The following is a 25,002-nucleotide window of genomic DNA, read 5'->3' as shown; positions in this document are numbered from 1 at the left end:
AAGTAACAGGACAGGTGAAAGTCACGGCTCCAGTTGGGAAATGCTCAGGAAGTAGTTACCTGACGTGAGCCACATGGTACTCAGCACTGTCCACGCTAAGCTTTGTTTTTCTGATTGGTTGCTTCGTATTCTGATATATTTTAATTAGTGTCTGGCTAGTGCCCCACATATACATCTTCCAGGTAATGGAATATTAAGATTTAAGTATACATAATTTTATTCACCTCTTGTAGAGGTAATTGTATTGTGATTTCCTGAAATGTATTTAATTTCCTAATCTCTTTAACTAGATTGGTGGTTCTCAAAATATAGCATACATCAGAATCACTTGTGAGGGTTTGTTAAAACAGGTGAGCCCTACCTGTTTTAGGCTTTACTGAATTAGGGTTTACTGAGCTTACTGTAACTTTTCTTGATTTTCTTGATGACTTAGGGTTATTTACCCTGTAGAGGGATATTGAAGTATGGGGAATATTTCTTTCTAATAGTGTTTCTAATCGTGCTAGTATTTCTTCTCTCTCTCACTGTAATCTTACACTAAGCTGCTCTGTCCTGTGGTTAAATAAATTGGTTACATTTTAGTTTAGAAAAGAGAGAGTCTGCAAGCAAAATTCATGAGTTTCAGTGAATGAGCTTTTAATATCTATTTTGACTGTTGAATTTTTACTGATTTATTCTCAACAATACCTACACATGTGTGCATGTTAAGTCACTTCAGTTGTGTCCTACTCTCTGTGACCCTATGGACTGTATAACCCTCTGTGAGATTCTCCAGGCAAAAATACTGGAGTGGATTGCCATGCCCTCCTCCAGGGGATCTTCCCAACCCAGGGATCGAACCTGCCTCCCTTACGTCTCTTGCATTGGCAGGCAGGTTCCCTAATGCTGGCACACAAGTGACCTTTGGTTAAGGATGGTGTTAATTTAGTTTGTGCCGTACTTGACCTCCTTAGGTGAGTAGAGATCACAGGAATCTCTTAATACTTTTAGTAGCTAAACACCTTAGAGGGAGTCTACGCAAGGCTTATTTTACATATTATACGAATTTTCCTATAATGCTTCATATCAGGCATGCCTTTTGGGTGTCAGGGAACGTTTAACAGAAGAATTCCTGTGTGCTGTTTTTTGTCTCCCATAAACCCTCTGCTGCTTATCAGTTCCTGGTAACAGGAACGAGAGGGGCGGCACGCTGCTCCCAGGGCTGAGGTCATGGGATGAAACGCATGCATGGATTTCCTTCAGTAAACTTCTTCCTTATGACAAAACCGCCTAGTCACGACCCACTTTCTTGAGGTATGGATTGTCTTCTGACCTTATGACCATTGTTAATTCCCTGTTTCCTTGGTAATGGTTGCTGTAGTCTGGTTTTCTTATCTTTATCATTGTCAAAAGAAATTCCTTGTACAACAGCCTATATATACCCACACAAAGATCATTAAAGCACCTTTGTTCCACTAGAGACTTGGGTCCCCGTGTCATTCTTTTTCTCTCTCTCTTTCCCTCCCTCCCCCTTCGGCTAATTCTCTGGAGCGTGGAAACCTGCCGAGCTCACTTTCCTGCCCGGGCTTTCAAGACCTCCTCGAGAGGATGCCCTGTGCCTTCGTGAGCAGTACAAGCCCTGTTCCAGGGCTTAGTTCTCTGCGTAACCCAGGGAATATTAGCCTCTTTCTCTCTTTGTTTTCTTATCGTCCACTGCAGACCACCAGGTTCCGGTCCTTTAAAGGACTGCAACATTTGGGTACTTCCCTGGTGGTCCAGTGGCTAAAGACTCCATCTTGCCAGTGCAAGGGGCACAGGTTCAGTCCCTGGTTAGGTAACTAGATCCTGCATGCCACAACTAAGACCCAGTGCAGCCAAATAAATAAGTAGATACATATATTTTTTAAAGTATGCCTTTTTGAAAATTTATATCTTGAAAGCACTTTCAAGAATTTTGGAATATGGGGGAGTAAATTAATATTTAAATATAAACAGCAAAATAATAAATGTGTTTTTATAAATACTAAATCTTGGAGTAGGTATAAAATCTTTGCCAGAAAAGCTAGTACTATGTAACACTAGCATAGAAAAGGGGAGCAATGAATTTGTGTTTTTCAATAGTATTCCATGACTGTTGGCTTCATGTGTTGCTAGAGAGTTTACATTACAGATCTGTTCAAAAATTCTCTTTGGAGCAAAAATAATTGCTTATTTCCTAGTCGTTACCTACACCTTTTCAGATAATCAGAAGATACTGTCCAAGTGCCTATATCAGAAGTTTCTTCCATCTTTTCTATTGACAGGATTTTTCAAGTCCTCTTTTGTCTTGGGTTTGTTTTCAACCTTTATGTATCCTACCTTACTTTATTGTTTTTTTGTACCTGCTGACTCTTTTTTTTCCCCCCTTCTGTGACTTTCTGATCCTATTCTGTGAAAGAAATTGTTGCCTGAAACTGGTTACCTCACCCCAGGTTGTTTCTGCTAACTTTTTTTCTCATTGGTAATGAAATTATCAGTGTATGTTTCTGTTAATATTTAGTAAATTGTGAAGTGCTTTCACATTATTTCATTTGCACTTCATTATAATTTGTATCGAGTGATGGTAGGAAAGGGTGTTGTTCTTATCTTACCTAGAGTAAATCAGAGTACAGCCTGCGGACCCCAGAGTCCATGCTAGATATTCCACAGCAGTTGGGTTTGTACCGTGGGCACATTACTTCATTATTCCTCTTCATTCGTCAAGTGGCACTGTTAAAAGCAGTTTTATAAAATAGTTGTGAGGAGTAAATTGAATAATATGTATCAACTGCTGAGAACAGTGTCTGATGATGAACATTAATAATGCTGATAGTTGTTGTACCACATCTTTTTCTCCCTTTAAAAGTTGCTGTAATAAAATTCTTGGTTTTTAGGCAACATTTAATATAACAAACTTTTGCTATCAGTGAAAGTCTTAGATTTTTTTATGTTGAATTTGTTGTCTTACTGCCTTTTTATTTGTCTAGATTTTTGTTGTTAAAGAATGTACAGTAAAATATTTGCTTGAGGAAGCTGTTGAAGGTATTTTTATTGCTTTAATATGCTGGGATCAAGATGTCTACCTTTTGTCTGGGATTATAGCATTTTAGTGCATATCTTACTACTAAATCTAAAATTTATATTGTTTAGTTGAAAGCCTGTTGGAGTATTGGCTCATGGACACATGCATGTAGAAGAAAGAAAAAAGTAGGAATTTCATAAAGTCTATAGAATTTGTAAAATGCATTATTATGTCAGTGTTAACTCAAGTAACTAAATTTAGGAAACTTTGTTGGAAATAGTTATGTTTTGCTTAGTATGGCTTTCTGTATATAGGTACTTATTTTAAAAGATAAATTTCTAAACTGCCTTCCATGTTTTCCTCTTCAACAGGGCATTCTTAGCAGGGTTACAGAATCTGTTAAGAATATTGTGCCTGGATGGCTACAGAGATACTTCAGCAAGAACGAAGATGTATGTAGCTGCTCAACAGACACAAGAGAGGTGCCGCAGTGGCCAGAAAATAGGGAAGATGACCATATATACTCCGATGAGGAGAGTGCGAACATTCATGATGGGAGAATCACTCCTGAGCCAACAGGCAGTAATACAGAAGGTAAATAGAATGTGGATATTTTGTTTTAAATGATAGGCTTTCATGCCTTAATCTAAAATATTTTTATATTGCCTAACTGTGGTAAATCTAATTGTGTAGTACAGAAACCATGTTGGAGGCTGATGATCACCTTCAAATTGGTATGTTTTTAATTTAGCAGTGTTTTGTTCATTAAGGGAGGTTAAAATACTGTATCAGTTGAGCACCAGCTCTGCTGTTAGACATTGGGTTTGAATTTTCATACCACCAATTGTTAGTTGTGTGACTTTGGTCAAGATCATCTGTTCCCCTCTGTACCCTCATGAGTGGTTTTGAAGAGAGTGAATGTGAATGGGTCCTGGAACTAAGAGAGCAGTGGGTAAGGCCCCCCACAGCGCGTGGATTTTGGGTGTGGTGTAACTGCAGTTGGCTCCCGTCCTCTGCAGCCCACTCAGCTGGGCTGTTTCTTTAATCTTACAGTGAACGGCCCTGTTTTAAATGCGTTTTGGATTTACTTAAGGCGTTTTGTGGGGTTTGCAAATATTTAATAGCTTCAGGTAACCCGTGAATGTGACATATTTGGGACTTTTACTCAGTCATTGCACTTCATGTATTTTGTATAGCTTTAGTGAGATGTACTTCACGTAACAAAGGGTTCACCCATTTAAGTGAACACCCATTGAAATGTATAGTTCAGTGATTTTTTTTTTTTTTAGTTCAGTGATTTTTAGTATATACAGAGTTGTTCAGTCACCACAGTCGATTTTATAACATTTTAATTGCCATCCTTCCCCACCCCATCCCCCTAAAATCCTATACCCATTAGTAGTCACTGCCCATCCCTACCCCTCCAGCCCCAGGCAACCACCAATCTGTATCTATAGATTTGTCTAGACTGACATTTGATATAGATGGAATCATAAAGTACGTATTCTGTTGTAACTGGCTTCTCACACTTTACATGATGGTTTCAAGGCTCATCCATGTCATGGCATGTATCAGAGCTTCCTTTTTATTGCCAGATAATATTTCATGGCTTGGATAAACTACATTTTATTTATCCATTTACCAGTTGATGCACATTTGGGTGGTTTCTACTTTTGGAGTATTGAGAACGCTGCCTTTTTTTTGTTTTTAATTTATTTTTTTTTATTAGTTGGAGGCTAATTACTTCACAACATTTCAGTGGGTTTTGTCATACATTGATATGAATCAGCCATAGATTTACACGTATTCCCCATCCCGGTCCCCCCCTCCCACCTCCCTCTCCACCCGATTCCTCTGGGTCTTCCTAGTGCACCAGGCCCGAGCACTTGTCTCATGCATCCCACCTGGGCTGGTGATCTGTTTCACCATAGATAGTATACATGCTGTTCTTTTGAAACATCCCACCCTCACCTTCTCCCACAGAGTTCAAAAGTCTGTTCTGTATTTCTGTGTCTCTTTTTCTGTTTTGCATATAGGGTTATCGTTACCATCTTTCTAAATTCCATATATATGTGTTAGTATGCTGTAATGTTCTTTATCTTTCTGGCTTACTTCACTCTGTATAATGGGCTCCAGTTAGTATTCCTGTGCAGGTTGTTTTGTGGATGTGTTTTCTCCTGGGTAGGTACCTAGGAGTAGAATTGCTGGGTCATCTGGTAGTTGAACATTTTGAGGAAAAAACGGTTTTTCTAAAATGACTACACCATCTTACCTTCCCACCAGTGGTGTGTGAGGAATGCAGTTTCTTTACCCTGGCAGTGTATGAAGAATGTAATATCTTTACAAATACTTCTTGGTTTTTTTTAAATATAGCTCTTCTGGTAGATGTGAAGTGGTATCTCATCGTGATTTTGATTTGCATCTCCTTGGTCACTAATAATGAGCATCTTTTCGTGTGCTTACTGACCATTTATATATCTTTGGAGAAATGGGCTATTCAAATCCCCCTTTTCCATTTTTCACCAGGTTATTTTTCTTTTTATAATTGAATTGAAAGAGGTCTTGACATATTCTGGATATAAGTCTCTTATCTCTATATGACTTGCAAACATTTTTCTCCCATTTTAGCTTCTTGATATGTCCTTTGAAGCACAAAAATTTTAAATTTTGAGGTCCACTTTATCTCTCAAGTATACATTTCTTTTCAGTTTATATAGTTTTTTCTTTGCATGTTTTGACTTCCAATTACAGCAGTTTTTTTGATAACTTAAATCTTGTCTTGCCTCAATAATTGATATGAATATGTGCCTATTAATTTTGGTATACCGAGTAACTTATTTTCCTGCCTGATTTGCTTTTAGTGAGAACTGGTGAGAGTGAAATGGGCTGAAAGAGGGCTTCTTACTTTGGAGAATTGGCAAATCTGAGTTTTCTTAGTGATGCTCCATTCGGCTTAGTCTTTTGTTAGAGTAACTTAGGGAGTTTTAATGTCTTTACTTTTCAAGATCTCTTTCTAATATACTTGCAGCAATCATCTGGAGGTTTTACTTGGTAGGTCTCTAGGGTGACTGCTTCTGACATCGAATGGGACCCCAACTTCTCTCTTTTGACTAGAGACTTGTAGTGTGCACCAGCATATATCTACCGTGACTGAAGCTTTTTCCATCCTAATGCTTGTGGGGATTAACTGACTTGAAGAATTCAGTTTAGGTGTGAGATAAATGGAGTGTCCCATTGTACAGCTGTGAGGCTCCTTTTTGTTTGTGTGTTTGTACTTTTGTTGAAATGATAGTGCTCTGCCAAGGTTCATTCCCACTTGGATTTTGTTCATTATGTTATTGAGTGTACACAGTAGCTTTCTATTTTATATATATAGTACACACACCTTTGTGAATAATTTCTAAATTTAAATTATTGTGGAAATTTTCAAACTATAAAAGGAAGGAGGCGGATAGTACAGTAAACCCTTCGGACCTGTTAGCCAGTATCAAGGACAGCCAGCTTATGGCTGACTTTGTTTTCCTTGTTTCCACATCTGTTCACTCACCTTCTCACTCGAACTCCTCTGATTTAGAAGCAAATTGTGAGCAGCTTTTGATACTAACTTCAAAAACTTGTTGGCATTTTCCCTCTGTCTTGTCTTAGAGCTGACTCCTGCTCCTGTCGTAAAATCTGTCAGTTCGAGGCAGTTCTCGTCTGACAGTCTGCCTCCGTCTTTCTCAAAGTATTCAGTACTTACAGTCACATAATATGTGACTACAGTATCAATGGATAACTGTGTGTGATGGATGTAGATCTTATTAGATAACGATCTAAATCACTTTGTTTACTCTGTGAAACATTATTCTTAAATTTGACAGTGCGTTCTCAAAACAACTTAGACATACTTGCTCCTAAAGTAGTGTAAAAGTATTGAAAGCCTAAAATAATTTAGATGTGACAGTCCTGCATATTGCTTACTAATTACAAGTGTAACTCATATTAATAGTAACTGGAGCAGGAGAATATTGTACATCCCTCAAATAGCACAGTGCAGTGCGAACAGTTACAGACTCTGTAGCCCCTTTCGTATCTGCTGTCTGCAGCTTTCCGCTTTTATGTACCTCCTTGTATTGCCTGTTTTAATGATGGTGAGCCATTAGGTGTCTCGATTTCTTTTACTCGGTTAATGGCATTAATCGGTGAGGAACCTCAAATGATGTACAGGATAGATTATTACTGATTCAGTGAGAGTTCAGATCTCTGAGGGGGACGCCCATTATGGTGCATCTAACATGCTGATCGGCCGTGGGTTGAAGTTGTAGACTGTACTGGCTGACTAATACTGTGATATCATAGGTGTCCTCTTAGAAACTGAGCATTATGGCTGATGTGAATCTGTAGATGACATGACCTAATTTAGTTTCACTATCCCCAAATGTGTCCTTTATTGGGCCCGGTTTAGAGGGTAAGGAAGCTATATAAACCTAAAAAACTGGCATTGCTGTTAGCAGCATGCCTTCCAGTAGACGTGTATCATACTAGATTGCTTTTTCTTTATGGCTTCTGTATATTCTAGATTGAATAGATGTCTGCCAATATCTAGAAAATATCCTATGGGATAAACTGCTGCAGGGGTGAGAATGGGTCAGTAAAAAGCACTTTTAGGATCTACTACAAAATTAGAATACTTGATGCTTTAAGAAACATTTCAGCCTATGTGTATATGAATCCTGACTGTGGAGAAATTGGAATATGATAATCTTTAGATACCAATAGATGTAAGTGCCAATACCAGTAGATTTCAAAGCTCCTGCCAGTTTCTCCCTTAACTTGAGCAAACTGGGTAAGAAATTATTACATTAAACACTAATTTCCCATTCCCTTCCCCTCAGCCCCTGGGAGACACCATCATACTTTTGCTATGACTTTGACTGCATACTTCAAATGAGTATAATCATAAATATTTCTCCTTCAGTGACTGACTTATTTCAGTTAGCAGAATGTCTTCAGAGTTCATTCTCATTGCTGTATGTATCGGAATTTATTTCCTTTTTACGACAACAACATTCATTGTATTTACCACATTATTCATTCATCTGTTAAATGAACACTTAGGTTTCTTCCAACTTTGGCTCTTCTGAATAATGCTGTTAGGAACATGGTTGTACACATCTTTGAGACTCTGCTTTCAGTTCTTTTGGATATATACCCAGAAGTGGAGTTGTTGGATCATGTGGTGATTCTGGTTTTAATTTTTTTTGATAGTAGCTGTCCTTAGGAGTGTGAAGTAGTATCTCACTGGTTTTGATATGCATTTCTCTGTTTAGAAATGTTGAGAATCTTTCCATATGTTTGTTGACTGGGTATCATCTTTGGACAAGAGTCTGTTCAAGTCCTTTGCCCAATTTTTAATCAGATAATTTGATTTATTGTTGTAGGAGTCCTTTTATGTTCTGGGTATTAACACTTTATCATATATATGATTTGCAAACATTTTCTAATTTTATTTTTATTTCTATTATTCCTTATGTTGCCTTTTCACTCCTGATTATCATGTCTTAGTGCACAAAAGTTTCTTAGTTTGATACAGTCCCATATGTCTTTTTTTCTCTTGTTGCCTGTCATATCTGAGAAATCATTGCCAAGATCAGCATCTTAAAGCTTTTCTGTTTTTTTCTATAAACTTTATATTTTGGAGTCTTATGTTTAGATCTTTAATCCATTTAGTGTTTATTTCTGTGTATGGTATAGGAAAGGGTCCAGTTTCCGTCTTTTGTCTGTGGATATCCAGTTTTCCCAAAATTATTTATTGAAGAAATGATTCTTTCCATTGACTGGTGTTGGCGCTCTGTCAGGGATCATTTGGGATCATTTGACCGTGTATGCAAAGGTTTATTTCTGGGCTGTCTGTTCTATCCTGTTGGTCTACATGTGTCTTTATGCCAGCACCATGCCTTTGATTGCTGTCTTGTAATAATTTTTTGAAATCAGGAAATGTGACATCTCCATTCTTATGTTCTTTTTCAGGATTATTTTGGTTATTAGGGGTCCACTGAGATTCGATAGGAATTTTAGGATGGATTTTTTTTCTGTTTCATCAAAAAGGGGTCATTGGGTTTTTTAAAGGAATTGCATTGACTCTGCAGATCACTTTGGGTAGTATTGACATTTTAAGAATTTTAGATCTTTCAATCTAAGCACATGGGATGTTTTTCCCTTTATTTACATGTTAAATTTCTTTCAGCCATGTTTTGTAGTTTTCATCATGCAGGTTCTTTCACTTCCTTAGTCAATTCCTGAGTGTTTTATTCTTTTTGATGCTACTGTTTATGGAATAATTTTCTTGTTTTTCATTGTTAGTGTATAGAAACAAAACTGATTTTTGCATGTTTATTTTGTATTTTGCTACTATGCCAAATTTGTTTACAAGTATATTTGATCACTAAAGTGTATTTTGACAGTAGGTTAAGCAAGTTAATTTCAGTTAGTTGAAACCTTGCTTGGCTAAAGAATATCTTAAATTGGGCTTATCACAGGAGGCTTCAGTGTTCTGAATTGAAGTTATATTTATTATATAGTATATTTTCTTGAAACAAACACTTTTACTTTGATAGTATATTGCTTTTTCTAAACTCAATGTTAATAATGTTACTGCTGTTCTCTTTAGAACCCTCAACAACTAGTACCGCTTCCAGTTATCCAGATGTGTTAACAAGGCCTTCTCTTCATCGGAGCCATCTGAATTTCTCCATGTTGGACTCTCCTGCGTTACACTGTCAGCCCTCCACATCTTCGGCATTTCCCATCGGCAGTTCTGGATTTTCCCTTGTAAAGGAAATTAAAGATTCTACCTCTCAGCATGATGATGATAACATCTCAACCACCAGTGGTTTTTCTTCAAGAGCTTCTGATAAAGGTATTCTTGGCATTTGGTAGTATATAATTTTGGTATTTGGAAATAAATTTCATGGGATAATTTTTTTCTAACTTGGCTGTCATTTTCATTTTCTATTTATAAAAACATAGGCCTTGTTAATTAGTGTTATCACTGTGCATTGCATATTTTTATTTCAGATATAGCTGTTTCAAAGAACACTTCGGTGCCACCTCTGTGGTCCCCAGAGGCTGAACGTTCTCATTCACTCTCACAGCACACTGCCACCAGCTCAAAAAAACCAGCATTCAACTTGTCTGCCTTTGGAGCACTTTCTCCTGTGAGTCCTAATTTGATTTGATTTAACCACATTAGTTTTGAGTGCTTGTCTTATAATTTATTGTTATGTTTCTGTGCAGTCACTTGGGAACTCTTCAATTTTTAAAACAAGTCAACTTGGAGATTCTCCTTTTTACCCTGGAAAAACAACATATGGTGGGGCAGCAGCCGCTGTAAGACAGTCTAAACTACGAAACACACCGTATCAGGTCGGTTTGAAGAGAAGGGCTTATACCTTTTCTTCTTTTAAATAACAAGTAACTATTGTCACTCACAAAAAGTTTTGGTCCATTTATTCTTTGGTGAAATGATAAAACTGTGGGTTACATTCTTTTCATTTAGGAACTATATTATTATTTTGGACCAAAGTGAACATTTTATCCATTATTTGTGTGTGTGTGTTTTAGAAAGTACGGTAGTTAATTCCTTTTTTAAAAAACTGAGGTGTAAGTAACATATAGTAAAATTTACCCTTATCACAGTATTTGTATTTTAACTAAACACATACAGTTGAATAACCACTTCTGCACTCAAAATACTGAATAAACATTTCCATCATACCAAGACATTACCTTGTACAACTCTGTAGACAACCCTTCTTTGTACTTCCACCTCTTGGCAATCAGTATCTGTTTTCTTTTTCTGTAGTTTTGTTTTTTTTTTCCTCAGGATGTCATAACTTTAATCATATACTGTGTATTTTTTTGAATGTGGCTTATTCTACTTAGCATAATGCACTTACGTATTATGCAGATCAGTCTGTTTGCATATATCAATACTTAATTGCTTTTTATTGCAGAGTTGTAATACAGTTTGCTTATCTGCTCACTAGTAAAAGGATGCTTGGATTATTTCTAATTTTTGTCCATTGTGAATAAAACTGCTATGAACATTAATTTTCTTTTCTGCTAGAAGTTGGACTGCTGAGTCACATAGTCTACACATTAATTTTATAATAAACCACCGAAGTGTTTTCCAAAGTGGGTGCTATCCCTTTGTGTTCTCACCAAATGGTCAGCACTTGTCATCGATTTTTTTATAGGCATGTAGTGATTATTCCTGCTTACTGTGGTTTTGCATTTCCCTAATGACCTAATGATGTTGGTGCTTATTTACCATCAGTATATCTGGGATGAAGTATGTGTACAAATGTTATCGCCCATTAAGAAAAATCTGAATTTTTTATTGAGTTACAATATGAAATATTAGTTTTAGGTATGCAACATAGTGATTTGATGTTTTTATACATTATGAAATAACCACAAGACCAGTTACTATCCATTGCCATACAAAGTTGTTAAAATATTGTCGACTATATTCCCGATGTGTACATTACATCCTTGTGACTTATTTTATATCTGGAAGTGTACACCTGTTAATCCCCTTTGACAATTTAGTCTGTCCTTTTGCTCATTTTTAAATAAGATTTTTTTTCTTATTAATGAGTTTTGAGAATTCATTGTTCAGGGTATATGTCCTTTATTAGATGTATGTTTGCAGATATTTTCTCCCATTCTCTGGCTTGTCTTAACAATACCTTGTCAAGAGAAATTTTTACTTGTGATGACGTTCAGCATATTAGGTTCTTCTTTTTTTTCCTTTTATGGTTCATGCCTTTGGTGTCATGTTTAGAAATTTCTACCCAACCCAAGGTCACAGAGATTTTCTTCTTTTTCTTTTAAAAGCTTTATAATTTTAGATTTTAATTTAGACCTTTGATTCATTTTGAGTTAAAATTTTTATGTGTAGTATGAAGTGTGGATCAAGATTCATTCTTTTAAACAAATGAATGTCCATTTTTTCTAGTACATACTGTTTGTTGACAAGATTGTACTTTATCCATTGAATTGTCTTTGCACTTTTTTTTGAAAATGAATTGACCATATACGTGGCTCTATTTCTGGACTTTCTATTATTTTGATGTGTGTCTGTGTGTGTCCTTCTGTCAGCACTGTGCTTTTGTCTTGATTACTGTATCTTTGTAGTAAGTCCTGAAATCAGGTACTCAGTGTCCTCCAAACCTCCCTCACCCTTCACAGGATTCAGAGATTGAGTTTTTCAACTAAGGCGAAAAGGAAAAAGGTTGAACATGAGCTTAATGACACCACCCAAAGACAAGTTGCTGTTAACAGTTAATTCTTTTTCACTTTGCACATAAAATTCTGTTTCATGGATTTTCATTCTCTGAAATTTGGGCTTTGGAGTATAAAGTTCCAGTAAATAACTCAAGGTTTACATTATAGGCACCAGTCAGAAGACAGATGAAAGCTAAGCAACCCAACGCACAGTCCTATGGTGTGACTAGTTCAACAGCTCGGAGGATATTGCAGTCCTTAGAGAAGATGTCAAGTCCTCTAGCGGTGAGTTTTTTAAATCACAATTAAATTCAGGAGTATAGCAAAATTTAAGCTTAGTGAGAAATCTTAATTTCCCTATTTCAACATTTACAGGATGCGAAAAGAATTCCATCTGTTTTTTCTTCTCCTCTGAATTCTGTAAGTTGACTTTTAAATCTTGCATTTTCACATGTTGGTGATGTCATATTTTTCAGTTTGCCGCCCATTCTAATGGTATTTTATTTCTTTAGCCACTTGATAGGAGTGGGATGGATACCACCACAGACTTTCAGGCCAAAAGGGAAAAGGTAAGCCTTCTTTAGCATTTATCTAAGGTACTTAAGTTGACAAATACACCAATTGGCTTTAGTTGATGGTCGTTAGGGAACATGTTTGAAAAAATGGATTTTTTTTTTTAAACTTGGATTTTGCAGTTTCTTGTGAAGGCCTTAGCACATGCTGTATATGTAGTAGGTAGTATATATTGATTGTGTGTTGGCATTTCCATTTTCAGTATCCTGGCGATCTTGTTTTTTATAGTTGATTTACAATATTGTGTTAGTTTCAGGCATACAGCAGAGTGAATCAGTTATGCATACACATGTATCCACTCTTTTTTTAGGATCTTTTTCCATATAGGTTGTTTCAGAGTCTTGAGTTCCCTGTGCTGTACAGTAGGTTCTTACTAGTTAACTCTTTTGTATATTTCTGGCAGTCTTTATGAGTAATTCTTACCTTTTGATGAATGAAGATAGGCGTGAACAGAGCTTGACATCTTTAATTAGCAGTTCGGTGAACTAAAGTTCTCATCGAACATAGTTACTTTGTAAATTTTCCTCGTAAACATTATGTCAAATCAGTTATGTGTGATAGGAGTTCCAGTTTGCATCTCTTCTTCCATCAGTCAGCCAAGACAGCAGAGCTAATGAAAAATAGAATACAGTTACATTGTGATAACCCTTTTTATCACATTCTATTTGGTTAAAATTAGTTTGGGGTTTTACTGTGGGAAATAAAAATGCTTGATAGTTAAGTTTAAAGAGGTATAATTTTTGTCAGTTAGATTTATGGCTAAGTGCCCTTAAGGGAAAGCAGATTCCCACATCATTCCTCATAAAGCATTCATTACATCTCCAAGTTCCCTCAGGAGTAATTGATTAAAATTATCATAAATCTCTGAATTAATTGTAGGAACTCTGAGATATTGGTAAATGACAATTATTTTACTGCAGTTCTGATGTGGAAAAGAAACCTTAATTGAGTTTTTTCTTGGGATAGCATTGTTTCTCAATTTTTAGTATTACCTTATGGCTCAGCTGATAAAGAATCCTCCTGCAATGTGGGAGATCTAGGTTTGATCCCTGGGTTGGGAAGATCCCCTGCAGAAGGGAAAGACTACCCACTCTAGTATTCTGGCCTGGAGAGTTCCGTAGACTGTATAGTCCATGGGGTCGCAAAGAGTCGGACACGACTGAGACTTTCCCTTTCAGACATTTGTAATAAGGCAAGAGGGAATTCATTATTGGCTGCTGTGATGGGATTAAGTTATCTGCTTTTCTGTGACTCATTTATATCAGATTGTTTAAAAAGAAGTAAAATTTAAAAATTGTGTCATAAGAGAAGTTCTCATCAACAAAAATTTTCTTAGGGATTGAATATAGTAACAGTTGATGGGGTTGCAAGAGTCTGACACAACAAGTGAACAATAACAACAGTAGTTTCAGTAAAATTTTGGTAGCGAATGCTAGGGAATATAAAGGCCGGGATACAGTATTGTTCAGGTTTCACAGTTGTAATCAAAACAGTCTACAAAATACACTCTCATTGAATTATAGGATCACATTTGTGATGAGGATTTAGGGAAGAGCTAGTGACTAGATGGAGGCTTTGCCCTGGAAACCAACGTTGTTCACAGCTGCTGCTGGGTGAAAGGACTGTATTCATAGTATTATAATCTTTGGACAAAGTAGAAGCTCTTGGCTTTATAGTTATCTCACACCAACTGGAGTTTTGCTGTGTTTCAGTGTACCAAAAGACGTTGACATAACACTTGTGTTCTGATAACAAAGTCAGTTCATCTTAAGATTTGGAATTCTTCACTGTGCTTTACTAATTAGACTTAAATTGTAAAAACTTGGTTTTTAAATAACAGTGGAGGAAAATTTACTTGAAGAGATTTGCTCACATTTAAAATGTGAGCAGTTAAAGTTTTCATAGCTAGTTAAATATTTATAACTGAGGAAAATATAGATAGTAATTTGGGGAAAATGGCAAAATCAATTTTGGTTCATATATTTGAAATTCATCCTGTAAAAGTATATTTTATTCAAAATGCTCTGCAGAAGTTTCCTTGTGTGTGTCACATGTGTGTGAAAAGTCATTAAGTTTAGAATAAAATAGTTGGTGAAACCATTTTAAAAGTATATGTATATATAGGTATATGTCTAAATAAATTAGTCCTTACATAAATTAATAATATGAATGTTAATACACATTCGTTTACTTTTAGTTTTCCCTCTTAGTGTATGTTTGCACGCACTGTATATTGCTCTAGAACTAGGTACTCATAGGTTATATTAGCTATTGTCAGATAATTTTTAGATATCTTTGGCTGGTATATGAAAATAAAAGTTTGTCTTTGATTTCTGCCTCTCTGTAAGGTGGACTCTCAGTACCCCCCTGTTCAGAGACTCATGATCCCAAAGCCAGTTTCCATAGCAGCAAATCGAACTGTTTATTTTAAACCGTCTTTGACCCCATCTGGTGAATTCAGGAAGACTAATCAAAGAATAGATAAAAAGTACAGTGTGAGTATGTGTTTATTTTCACTAGTCTTTGAGTATTGATTAAAATGAATAAGAACACATAACATAAAGTACAAATAATTTACTATTGCAATCTAGCAACTAGATAATGTGTAAAGTTTGTGAATTACTGATTATGAATTGGTATGGCTTTTAATGGTTGGCACCTTGGTCATATCCTGAATTAGTGTTTACTAGCAAGCTTTGTTTATATTAAATAATTTTGCCACACTAGCTTTATTTGTGTTTTGTCTGTGTTGTTGAACTATTTGAAAATTTCTCATATCATGACTGTTCACCCAGAGTACTTTGGTATACTATATGATACACTAATATCTCCAGTGTTTCCATGTTTAAGAAAGTTACTGTCAGTTCCTTCTTGATATTACCTAATAATCTAATTCATATGTTGTTTATAGCTGCTGCTTTTTTGCCACTGCTCAGCTTGTGTTATCTAAATTCTCCAACCAGGGATTGAACCCTGGGGCTCTGGCAGTAAAAGTACTAACCACTAACCACTGGACAGCCAGGGAATTCCCTATAGCTGCTTTTTTGAGCCGGTATCCAAACAAGTGTATTACTTTTGGTTTTGTCTTTCTAGACTTCAAATCTTACCCTCACCACACTGTTTTTATTTTTATATAACTTCTTTATTGAGATATAATTCTCATACCTTGCCATTCACCTTAAAGTTCATAGCTCAGTGGATTCAGTGTATTTAGTTGTTCAAATGTGTCACTAGTCAGTTTTTGACCATTCTGATCGTCCCCTCCCCCACATCTCATATCTATTAGTAGTCACTTCCCACCCCTCCACCTCCAGCTCGAGGCAGCCACTTATCTTTCTCTTTAGATTTACTTATTTGGACATTTCATAAACATGAAATCTTAAAATAAGTAGTTATTAGTGTTTTGCTTATTTCACTTAGCATAATGTTTTTAGGTTCACTTCATACCAGAGCATCCTTTTTATTGCTGAATAATACTTCATTGTTTAGATGTAGCGGTTTTGTGTATCCATTCATCAGTTGAGGGACATTTGAGTTCTTTTCACTTTTTCACTGCAATGAATAATACTGCAATGAACTTTTATACAAGTGCCGGTTTTTTTGTGGACATCGATATTCATTTCTCTTGGGTCTTATACCTTGGAATAGAATTGCTAGGCACATTGGTATTTGAAAAAGCCAGATCATTTGTCTTCTACTTTGTTTCATATCCTGGGTCTGTCTGTTTTCCTGTGTCATTTTTCTGTGTCATTAAAGTGTGTTCTTTTTCCATTTATAAAACATCTTCCTATTTGTGCCTTTGTTGGTTTAAGCTCATTGAATCTTTATGACAACTCAATTTCTTGAAAAATTTCAAACTGAAATTGAGAGAATAGTACAGTATTTACCCATTTCCTTTAACTTGACTCACCAGACTTTAACATTTTGTCATATTTGCTTTATCAGACTTTAAAAAAATAATTTGAATATAATTTTGGACTTGCAGGAAAAATCTTAAGAATTCCACATTTTACTACATTTCCTTTATCTTTTTCTGTGTTTCTACAAACAAGAAATTCCCTCACATGCCTGAAGAAGTTACCCAAACCAGAAAGAAACTTAACATCAGTACAATACTGATAATTGCAAATTTTGTTAAGATGCCAGTTGTCCCAAAAGAACAAAAATGGAAGATCATGTCTTACATTTGTCAAATCTCTTTATCTCCTTTAGTCTAGAGCAGGTGTTTTGGTTTTGGGGGGGGGTTTGTTTTTTGGTATTTCATAACATTGATATTTCTGAAGGAGTACAAGAATGTTTGCTCGTGATTAGATTCTGGTAGTGATACCACAGAATGAATTCTGAACTCTCCTCAGTATCATACTCCAGGGCACTTTCTGCCAGTTTGTCCCACACTGATGATGTATGTCATCAGCAGTTTAGGTGGTGTCAATGGGATTTCTTCACTATGAAGTTGCTAGTATTGTACCTTTTATAACTAATAAAATAACTTTGAGAGTATAAATATCCTTTTTACCCACCACTGTTAGCAGTTTTGATGATATTTGCCTGAATCTTTTATTTGTAGATGCCAAATGGTGGTTTTCTAATTCTACTATTTCTTCTACCTTTATGAAGTTGGTTTCCTACTGTAGGAAGTTTTCTCTATGTATGTATTTCTCTATGTATTTATTTGTTTAAGTCAGTGTGAATTCTTAAATTTGTTAAGATTGTAATCTTTTACTAGCATTATTTATTTTGATGCTCACTGTCCCATATTTGGCCTTTGAACCGGCTCATGTCCTTTTAATATTTTCACATCATTTTTTAAGCACTTAGTTGCTTTTTGATATTATAAAACAACCCAGGCTCATTTTTCAGCCCCAGCCCTGAAATCAGCCATTTCTCCAAGGAACCCTGATTCCTTTAGATGGAAGAACTCCTTAAGTTGCAGAGAATCATTTTCAAAGGACCGTCAATGTACATTTGATTGCACATGTGTTTTAAATTTGTATGCTACAGTTTTGTTTACAAGACAGTTGTGCTTATTATCAGTTTGTATATAACCACACTATAACTCTTGGTCATCATTCAGGTGACAGGGTATAAGTTGTAGATTTTAAAATTCATTAACTAAACAACTGTCAAATTCCTGACTCCAGATATTAAAGTTCACAGATAGAAGGGTGGTGTTAAAATTAAATAAGCAGCTATGTAAATATGTTATGTTCTCTTTTTTTAGACTGATTATGAAAAGAATGCAACACCAGGACAAAATAGAGAGCAACAAGAAAGGTAATGTCATCTTTATAGTGAAGCTTCTTTATATTTTTTGTAAGGCCTATATTTGATTTGTATCTGCCTTCTTGAAGATTAAGAAGTTTAAAGAAATGGAAACTACACATAGAAATCTACACACATAGAAAACTACACATAGAAATCTGTGAGCTTATAAAATCACATTCAGCTGAACATTTATTCTCTTAATTGTTCGCAGATCTTTTTTTTTTTTTAATTTTTCTAATTTTTTAGTATTAACAAGTTATGGACCAGAGTAATATATCATTTGTTTTAATTTTCTTTTTCTTTGCCTAGTGGCTTTTCTTATCCAAATTTCAGTATGTCTGCAGCCAATGGTTTGTCTCCTGGAGTAGGTGGTGGAGGTGGCAAGATGAGGCGAGAGAGAACGCGTGTTGTGGCGTCTAAACCTCAAGAGAAAGAGGTAAGGCTGTATTCTTTAACATGTATTTTGAAGTATCCTAATACCTTGAAGTTTGTTATTAAACGTTTCGATGCGGTAATGAGGGGACACCTGGAGGTCCCTTGGAGGGATGAGGTTTGGGGAGACCCAGCATAGGAATTATCTGCCATTGAAACAGTTCCTTAAAAGTGTGTGTGTGTTTTAAACTATCAGGCTTTTTAAACCATCTTCACTGTGACCTAATCTAATACCTTAAATTTCATGGGTATGACTAGTCTAAAGCCATAATTTTTCAAATGAAACTATTGCAATTGAAATTATTTGACCCTTGAAATACTATTATGTAGTTAGGTTTTGCCCATTCCTGAAACATGATGTGTTTGTCTCATGGTTCTTTTCCTTATTATTTGTGAAATTTATCAGTCTTGGGGAAAATAGCAGGTTTTCCCTGTTACATATTTACCCAGGATGAAGACTCAGCACAGCCCATTCTGCAGGGTGCGTTTGGGTTGATTGCGATACACACCAGTGTGAGCATATATGCACGTCTCCCCCAGCACACATGCAGTGCTTTCTCCAGGCTACTTATCTAGGAATGGAATTGTTGGATTGTAGGGGATGATACGCATCTTGCCTTGTTGTTCTTCAGGGTAGTTTTACAGTTTAATGCTTCCACCTAACAGGTAGATCTGGTTTTCCTTTATTTTTACCAGTACTTGATTTTTTTTTCTTTTTAATTTTTATTAATGTTATGAATGTGAAGTGGTGTGCCATTGGATTTTTAATTTGCATTTCCTTCTTTACTAGGATGAGGAGACATCTTTTTGTGAGTTTCTTGGCCGTTTTGCGTTTTCTCTTGATCCATTTTTTTTCCTCTGGGTTATTTCTTTTACTGGGATTTATGTATTCTGAACATGAAAGTTTGAAAATGATAAGGACTAACTAAAGATTGGTTAAATTAACTTTTCTGTCTAGGTTGCACTGTATATTTTCTAACTACATTGAGTTGCATCTGGGTCCATTTCAGTCTTCTGTAAATCAGTTTCAGCCTAGCTGAATCATTGAAGTTATTTACATTGTACTTTCATATGTGCTTTTTCTAATTGAAATTGTATTTGTGACTTTCTCACTGACCCATGAGAATTAGGAGTATGTTTTTAGGTTTTTAAATAGGAGGTCTTCTGTAACAGTTTCTGTTGACTGAAATGAATGTTTTGGGGAAAAAAAAAAGAAATTAATGTTTTGATTGAAATTGCTCTGTGTGTGTGTGTTTCCTTCGTATCTATTGGTATTTTGGTTTGCAGTCTTAGAGTGAGAGGTTTGTGTTTTTCATGATTTTTTTTTTTTTAAATCTCCCCTTTTCCAGTATAAGAGTCCTGCGCTTGTGCCTCTCTGACTTATCAGAAGCTTAACTTTGGCAGTTTGGGCTTTCTGCCATATGCCTGTTGGGTTCTGATATTTGAGATCATGCCGGCGACCTTGGCTCAGTTACCAGTCTTGAGACTCTTTGCCCTTAGGTTCTACTTGTTGCTCCGCTAGACTGTGGGGAAGGGAGGGAATGTATTACTGCATTACACCATCTTAAAAATAAAGTTGATCATGTAGCATATAAAATTTTGTACTTAGCAAATTTTTCTTTTCTGCTTAAAACTCTTTATATAGATTTGATTCATTCCATTTAGAAAATGAGTTATTTGCCTTGCCGTGTATACATAACAAAGTGAGTGTCTGATTATAAAGGATTAGGTAGTTCTTTAGAAAAGCTTTTATATTTCTTAGTAAAATGTGTGGCCCCACCTTCTTAAAAGTTTATCCTGATAAGAGGAAAGCATTAACTTGGTTTAGTGTTTACCAGGTGACAGATTGTGAGTTTTATTTCACTTTAGTTTCTGTTTTTAAAGATACGGTTTCTAAGATCTTCAGCTATAGCTTAGAATGATCTATGTAGCTCACTTTTAGCTGTCTTGCAGATAGATATATGTTTAATATAACTTTGCTGTTTTGAGACATTTGGAGGGGGTTAAAAATGTGTTGACTTTGACTATCTGGTTTACTAACTGTGAGGAGCTTTATGAAAAGCACGCCCCCTTTGTCACCTCCTCCCTTCTCCGGACCCCCCTCCATTCCTGCCGACGGCTGGTTTTGCACCCCAGGACGCCTCCCTGACTTGTCTGTCCCTGCTCTGTCCGGCTCTCAAGCTACAGTCTCCACGTTTCTAAGGAAACAGATACTAATAATGAGTGGCTGCGCAAAATTGTTTGCCTAGCCTGTGGGTTTTTTTCCCCCAAACTTTTCATTTTATGTTGGAATACTGCTGATTTACATAGTGTTGGGATAGTCTCAGGTAAACAGCAAAGATAGACATGAAGTTCTGAGGTTATATGATATGTGTTTAACTTTTTAAGTAACTGACAGACTGTTTTCCCCAAAGTAATTGTAACAGGCGTGGATGGGGCTTTTGTTACTCTACATCTTTATCAATAGTTGATTGTCATCTTTTAAACTTTAGCCACTCTGCTTTGTGTGTGACGATGTCTCATTGTAATTTTAATTTGCCTTTCCCTCTTGCTTAATATTTTGTTCTTGTTTATGTGTTTATTGGCCATAATATCTTCCTTTGAGAAGTGTTAGTTTAAATCTTTTGGTTTTTTAAAAATTGGGTTGTCTTACTATTATTGAGTTGTAGGAACTCTATAAATTCCAAGTACTTTGTCACGATATGTGTCTTAGAAAATCTTTTCTCGGTCTGACTTGCCTATTCCTTTTCCTGACAGTATCTTCTGATTAGCAGATGTTCTAACTTTTATGAAGTCTGAACTTAAACATTTTTTCCATTATATTTACTGTTTGTATCCTAAGAAACCTATCCCTGTCTACAAAAAAAGTCTTCGTGTGTTTTCTTCTAGAAGATTTATAGTGGTGCTTCTGTTGAGAAGTTTTTCCTAGTTTTCTTTTTGATTTCATATATGATCCATAGATTATTTAGAAGTGGATTTAGTCATGATTTTAATGTTTTGAAATATATTGAGACTTGTTTTGTAGCCCAGCACATGGTCTGCTTGTTGAGTCTTGACCATTGTGTAGTCTATGGTTGTTGAGTGTCAGATAAGATGACTGATAATAATTCTAACATCATCTTTGTTCTTACTGAATTTTGCAGGGAGTGGGGAAGGGAGGTATGTGTCTAGTGAATTGTTGAGATGTGAGTTAAAAGTTGTCAGCTTTTACTTGGTGAATTTGTATTTTTCCTGTTAATTATATCAGTTTTTGCTTGTGTATCTTGAGGCCCGCATTGGTGCATACACCTTATCTATGGTGACCTCTCAATAATTTGCCCCTTTTAATATTACTAAATGTCCTTTAAAAAAAAGTCTTCGGAAATATTCTTTGTTTTGAAATCTACTTTACCTGGTATTTAATATAGCTAGCCACTCTGATACTAAAATATACCTTCTTAGGGTTACTATTTGAAAGTTAAATTTTTGTCCATCCATTAACTTCCAATCTGTTTATTTGTCTTTATGTTTAATGTAAGTAAATCTCTTACAGACAGCATGTAATTGAGTCTTGCTTCCCTTTTTCTGATTTTCTAATTGGCATGTTTACTTATAAATAACATAATTAGTGGTATGCTTGAATTAAGGTCTACCTTTTTTAATTTTCTATTTTCCCCATTTGTTTTTTGTTTCTTGTTCTTTTTGAAAGCTTCCTTCTTTTGGGTTAATTGGATATTTCTTAGCATTCCATTTTAGTTGTTTGTTGGTTTTATATCTCTGACCCTTCTCATAATTTACACAGTCCTCTTGGGATTATGGTGTCTTTCACTTTTTAAATTCTACTTTGTGTTAATATTGTTTCCTATAAGATTTAAGAATCTTGTAACTTTATAGTTTAATTTACCACCCCCCTTTCCTTGGTATTTTATGCTGTATATCATTTATATTACATTTAGATATGCTGTAAATCCACAATACATTTTTGCTTTACATACTTAACGTGTATTTTAAAGAAACTAAGAGGAAGAGATGTTTACTCACGTATTCTCCACTTCTTCCAGAAATCTGAATTTCCATTTGGTGTCATTTCCCTTCACCCTGAAGAACGTGTAGAACAGGTTTTAGTTTCGTTTTATCCAGGTGCCTTTATTATACACCTGTAGTTTACACAGATTTGCTCTGCCAGAGATTTGGAGAGTTTATATGCAGACTTGGGACTCCCCTTCTGTGGCGCTTCATCTCCGCTTATTTTCTAGCTACTGTGGTCACCCTAGTCTGTCCTTTGAATGCCTCGATCAACAGATTTGCAGTTTTCTCTGAGTTTCAACTATCCAGCTGGCACCAACTCAAAGAGGACAAGAAGCTCCTCCCTCTTCTCAGCATCTTCTTCCCTCCAGTATCTGCTTGCTTTTGGTTGCTTTCTATTGTTTTCAGATGGCTGTTTTTAATATATTGTCCAGCATCCATAATTGTTACTTCTCAGAGCATTGGTAAAATACAAGGTCTTCCGCCATTAGTGGAAGTGGAACTCAATTTTTGTCTGTTCTAATGTGGGCCATTTGAGACTAGTGGAGATCTTTGCTTACATTGAATTCAAAACCGAGCAGTTCACCAAACTCGTCAGTACTTATGGTTCAGTTCAGTTCAGTTCAGTTCAGTCACTCAGTCGTGTCTGACTCTTTGCGACCCCATGAATCATAGCACGACAGGCCTCCCTGTCCATCATCACCAACTCCCGGAGTTTACTCAAACTCATGTCCATTGAGTCAGGGATGCCATCCAGCCATCTCATCCTCCGTCGTCCCCTTCTCCTCCTGCCCCCAATCTTTCCCAGCATCAGGGTCTTTTCCAGTGAGTCAACTCTTCACATGAGGTGGCCAAAGTATTGGAGTTTCAGCTTCAGCATCAGTCCTTCCAATGAACCACCCAGGACTGATCTCCTTTAGAATAGACTGGTTTGATCTCCTTGCAGTCCAAGGGACTCTCAAGAGTGTTCTCCAGCACCACAGTTCAAAACCATCAATTTTTCGGTGCTCACCTTTCTTCACAGTCCAACTCTCACATCCATACATGACCACTGGAAAAACCATAGCGTTGACTAGACGAACCTTTGTTGGCAAAGTAATGCTTCTTGCTTTTTAATATGCTGTCTAGGTTGGTCATAACTTTCCTTCCAAGGAGTAAGTGTCTTTTAATTTCATGGCTTCAATCACCATCTGCAGTGATTTTGGAGCCCCAAAAATTAAAGTCTGACACTGTTTCTGCTGTTTCCCCATCTATCTGCCATGAAGTGATAGGACCAGATGCCATGATCTTAGTTTTCTGAATGTTGAGTTTTAAGCCAGCTTTTTCACTCTTCTCTTTCACTTTCATCAAGAGGCTTTTTAGTTCCTCTTCACTTTCTGCCGCAAGGGTGGTGTCATCTGCATATCTGAGATTATTGCTATTTCTCCCTGCAATCTTGATTCCAGCTTGTACTTCTTCCAGCCCAGCGTTTCACATGATGTACTCTGCATATAAGTTATCAAATGCTTATTTAACATGCTTAAGACCGAAAGTGACTTTGTTTCATATTTAAACCACAACTCTGATATGTTAATTTTTTTTTTTTTTTTCATTTTCATCAGCTAGGAAATTGATACTGAGGACGGATAGGTTCAGAAATTCACGTTTCTGGCTTGTGGCACAGCTGGGATCTGTTTAGTTTTTTCTTATTCAAGAGCCTACATTGTTAACACTGCATAGTGCTACCTCATCCCTGTTTATTCTAAATTTACGTGTAACTGTATCCGTTCTACCTGAAAATACTTTGATACAACAGAATGACACATAAGATGAAATTTGTCATTATAAAATATGTTGTGTTTTAGGAAGTGGAAGTACCAGTATTACCGAAAATCTCTCTACCCATCACCAGTTCTTCACTGCCTACCTTCAATTTTAGTTCTTCTGTGATCACAACTTCCTCTCCGTCACCCATTAGTCCTTCACAATCATTAACAAATAAGGTAAAAAAACCCATTGTTCCATAGAGGTGCTTTTTGTTTTTCTTTATTTTAAAAAAGATAATCTGATTAAATCAGTGATTATTTTTTCCCTATGGGAGTTAACAACTCAGAAATTTGAGAAAAACGGAAATAGCGTTTGCTTTTTTAAAAAATGTACATCATAATGGGAACATTCTTCAAGTCTTATGAATGTATTAGAGGAAGAATGTATTGTAAGTCTGTTTTCAAACAATATTTCCATTAAAAATACTTTATTTTTGGTTAATAATGAATTTATGCTTTTTAAAAAAATTTCTCAAGTAGGATTAATATCTTTAATCTGCTCCTAAAATTTGTATGCTTTTTTCCTGACTTTTACTTTTTCTGAACATTTTCTTATAGATGTTATTTTTCTCCTTTCAGTAATTATCTCCCTCCAAGATCATGTATATTCCTCTTTGAAAAGGAAGCCAGATC

The 25,002-nt window shown here is 35.9% G+C and overlaps 1 protein-coding gene across 1 annotated transcript in view; it reads left to right on the top strand.

The window, feature by feature from the left end:
• The window catches only part of NUP153 (nucleoporin 153), a 63,910-nt gene that overhangs the window by 11,322 nt on the left and 27,586 nt on the right, over window positions 1–25,002 (top strand). The window contains exons 2-12 of the mRNA XM_043449246.1: window positions 3,391–3,613; window positions 9,669–9,917; window positions 10,076–10,215; window positions 10,295–10,423; window positions 12,458–12,574; window positions 12,665–12,709; window positions 12,802–12,858; window positions 15,211–15,357; window positions 18,084–18,136; window positions 18,437–18,563; window positions 24,409–24,546. Coding sequence (XP_043305181.1) covers window positions 3,391–3,613; window positions 9,669–9,917; window positions 10,076–10,215; window positions 10,295–10,423; window positions 12,458–12,574; window positions 12,665–12,709; window positions 12,802–12,858; window positions 15,211–15,357; window positions 18,084–18,136; window positions 18,437–18,563; window positions 24,409–24,546 — 1,425 coding nt within the window. The remainder of the gene's footprint in view (window positions 1–3,390; window positions 3,614–9,668; window positions 9,918–10,075; window positions 10,216–10,294; window positions 10,424–12,457; window positions 12,575–12,664; window positions 12,710–12,801; window positions 12,859–15,210; window positions 15,358–18,083; window positions 18,137–18,436; window positions 18,564–24,408; window positions 24,547–25,002) is intronic.

The sequence above is a fragment of the Cervus canadensis genome, chromosome 28, assembly GCF_019320065.1.
Source record: "Cervus canadensis isolate Bull #8, Minnesota chromosome 28, ASM1932006v1, whole genome shotgun sequence".
NCBI lineage: Eukaryota > Metazoa > Chordata > Mammalia > Artiodactyla > Cervidae > Cervus > Cervus canadensis.
The sequence above is the reverse complement of the archived record's forward strand: the minus strand, read 5'-3'. Positions and strand labels throughout refer to the sequence as shown.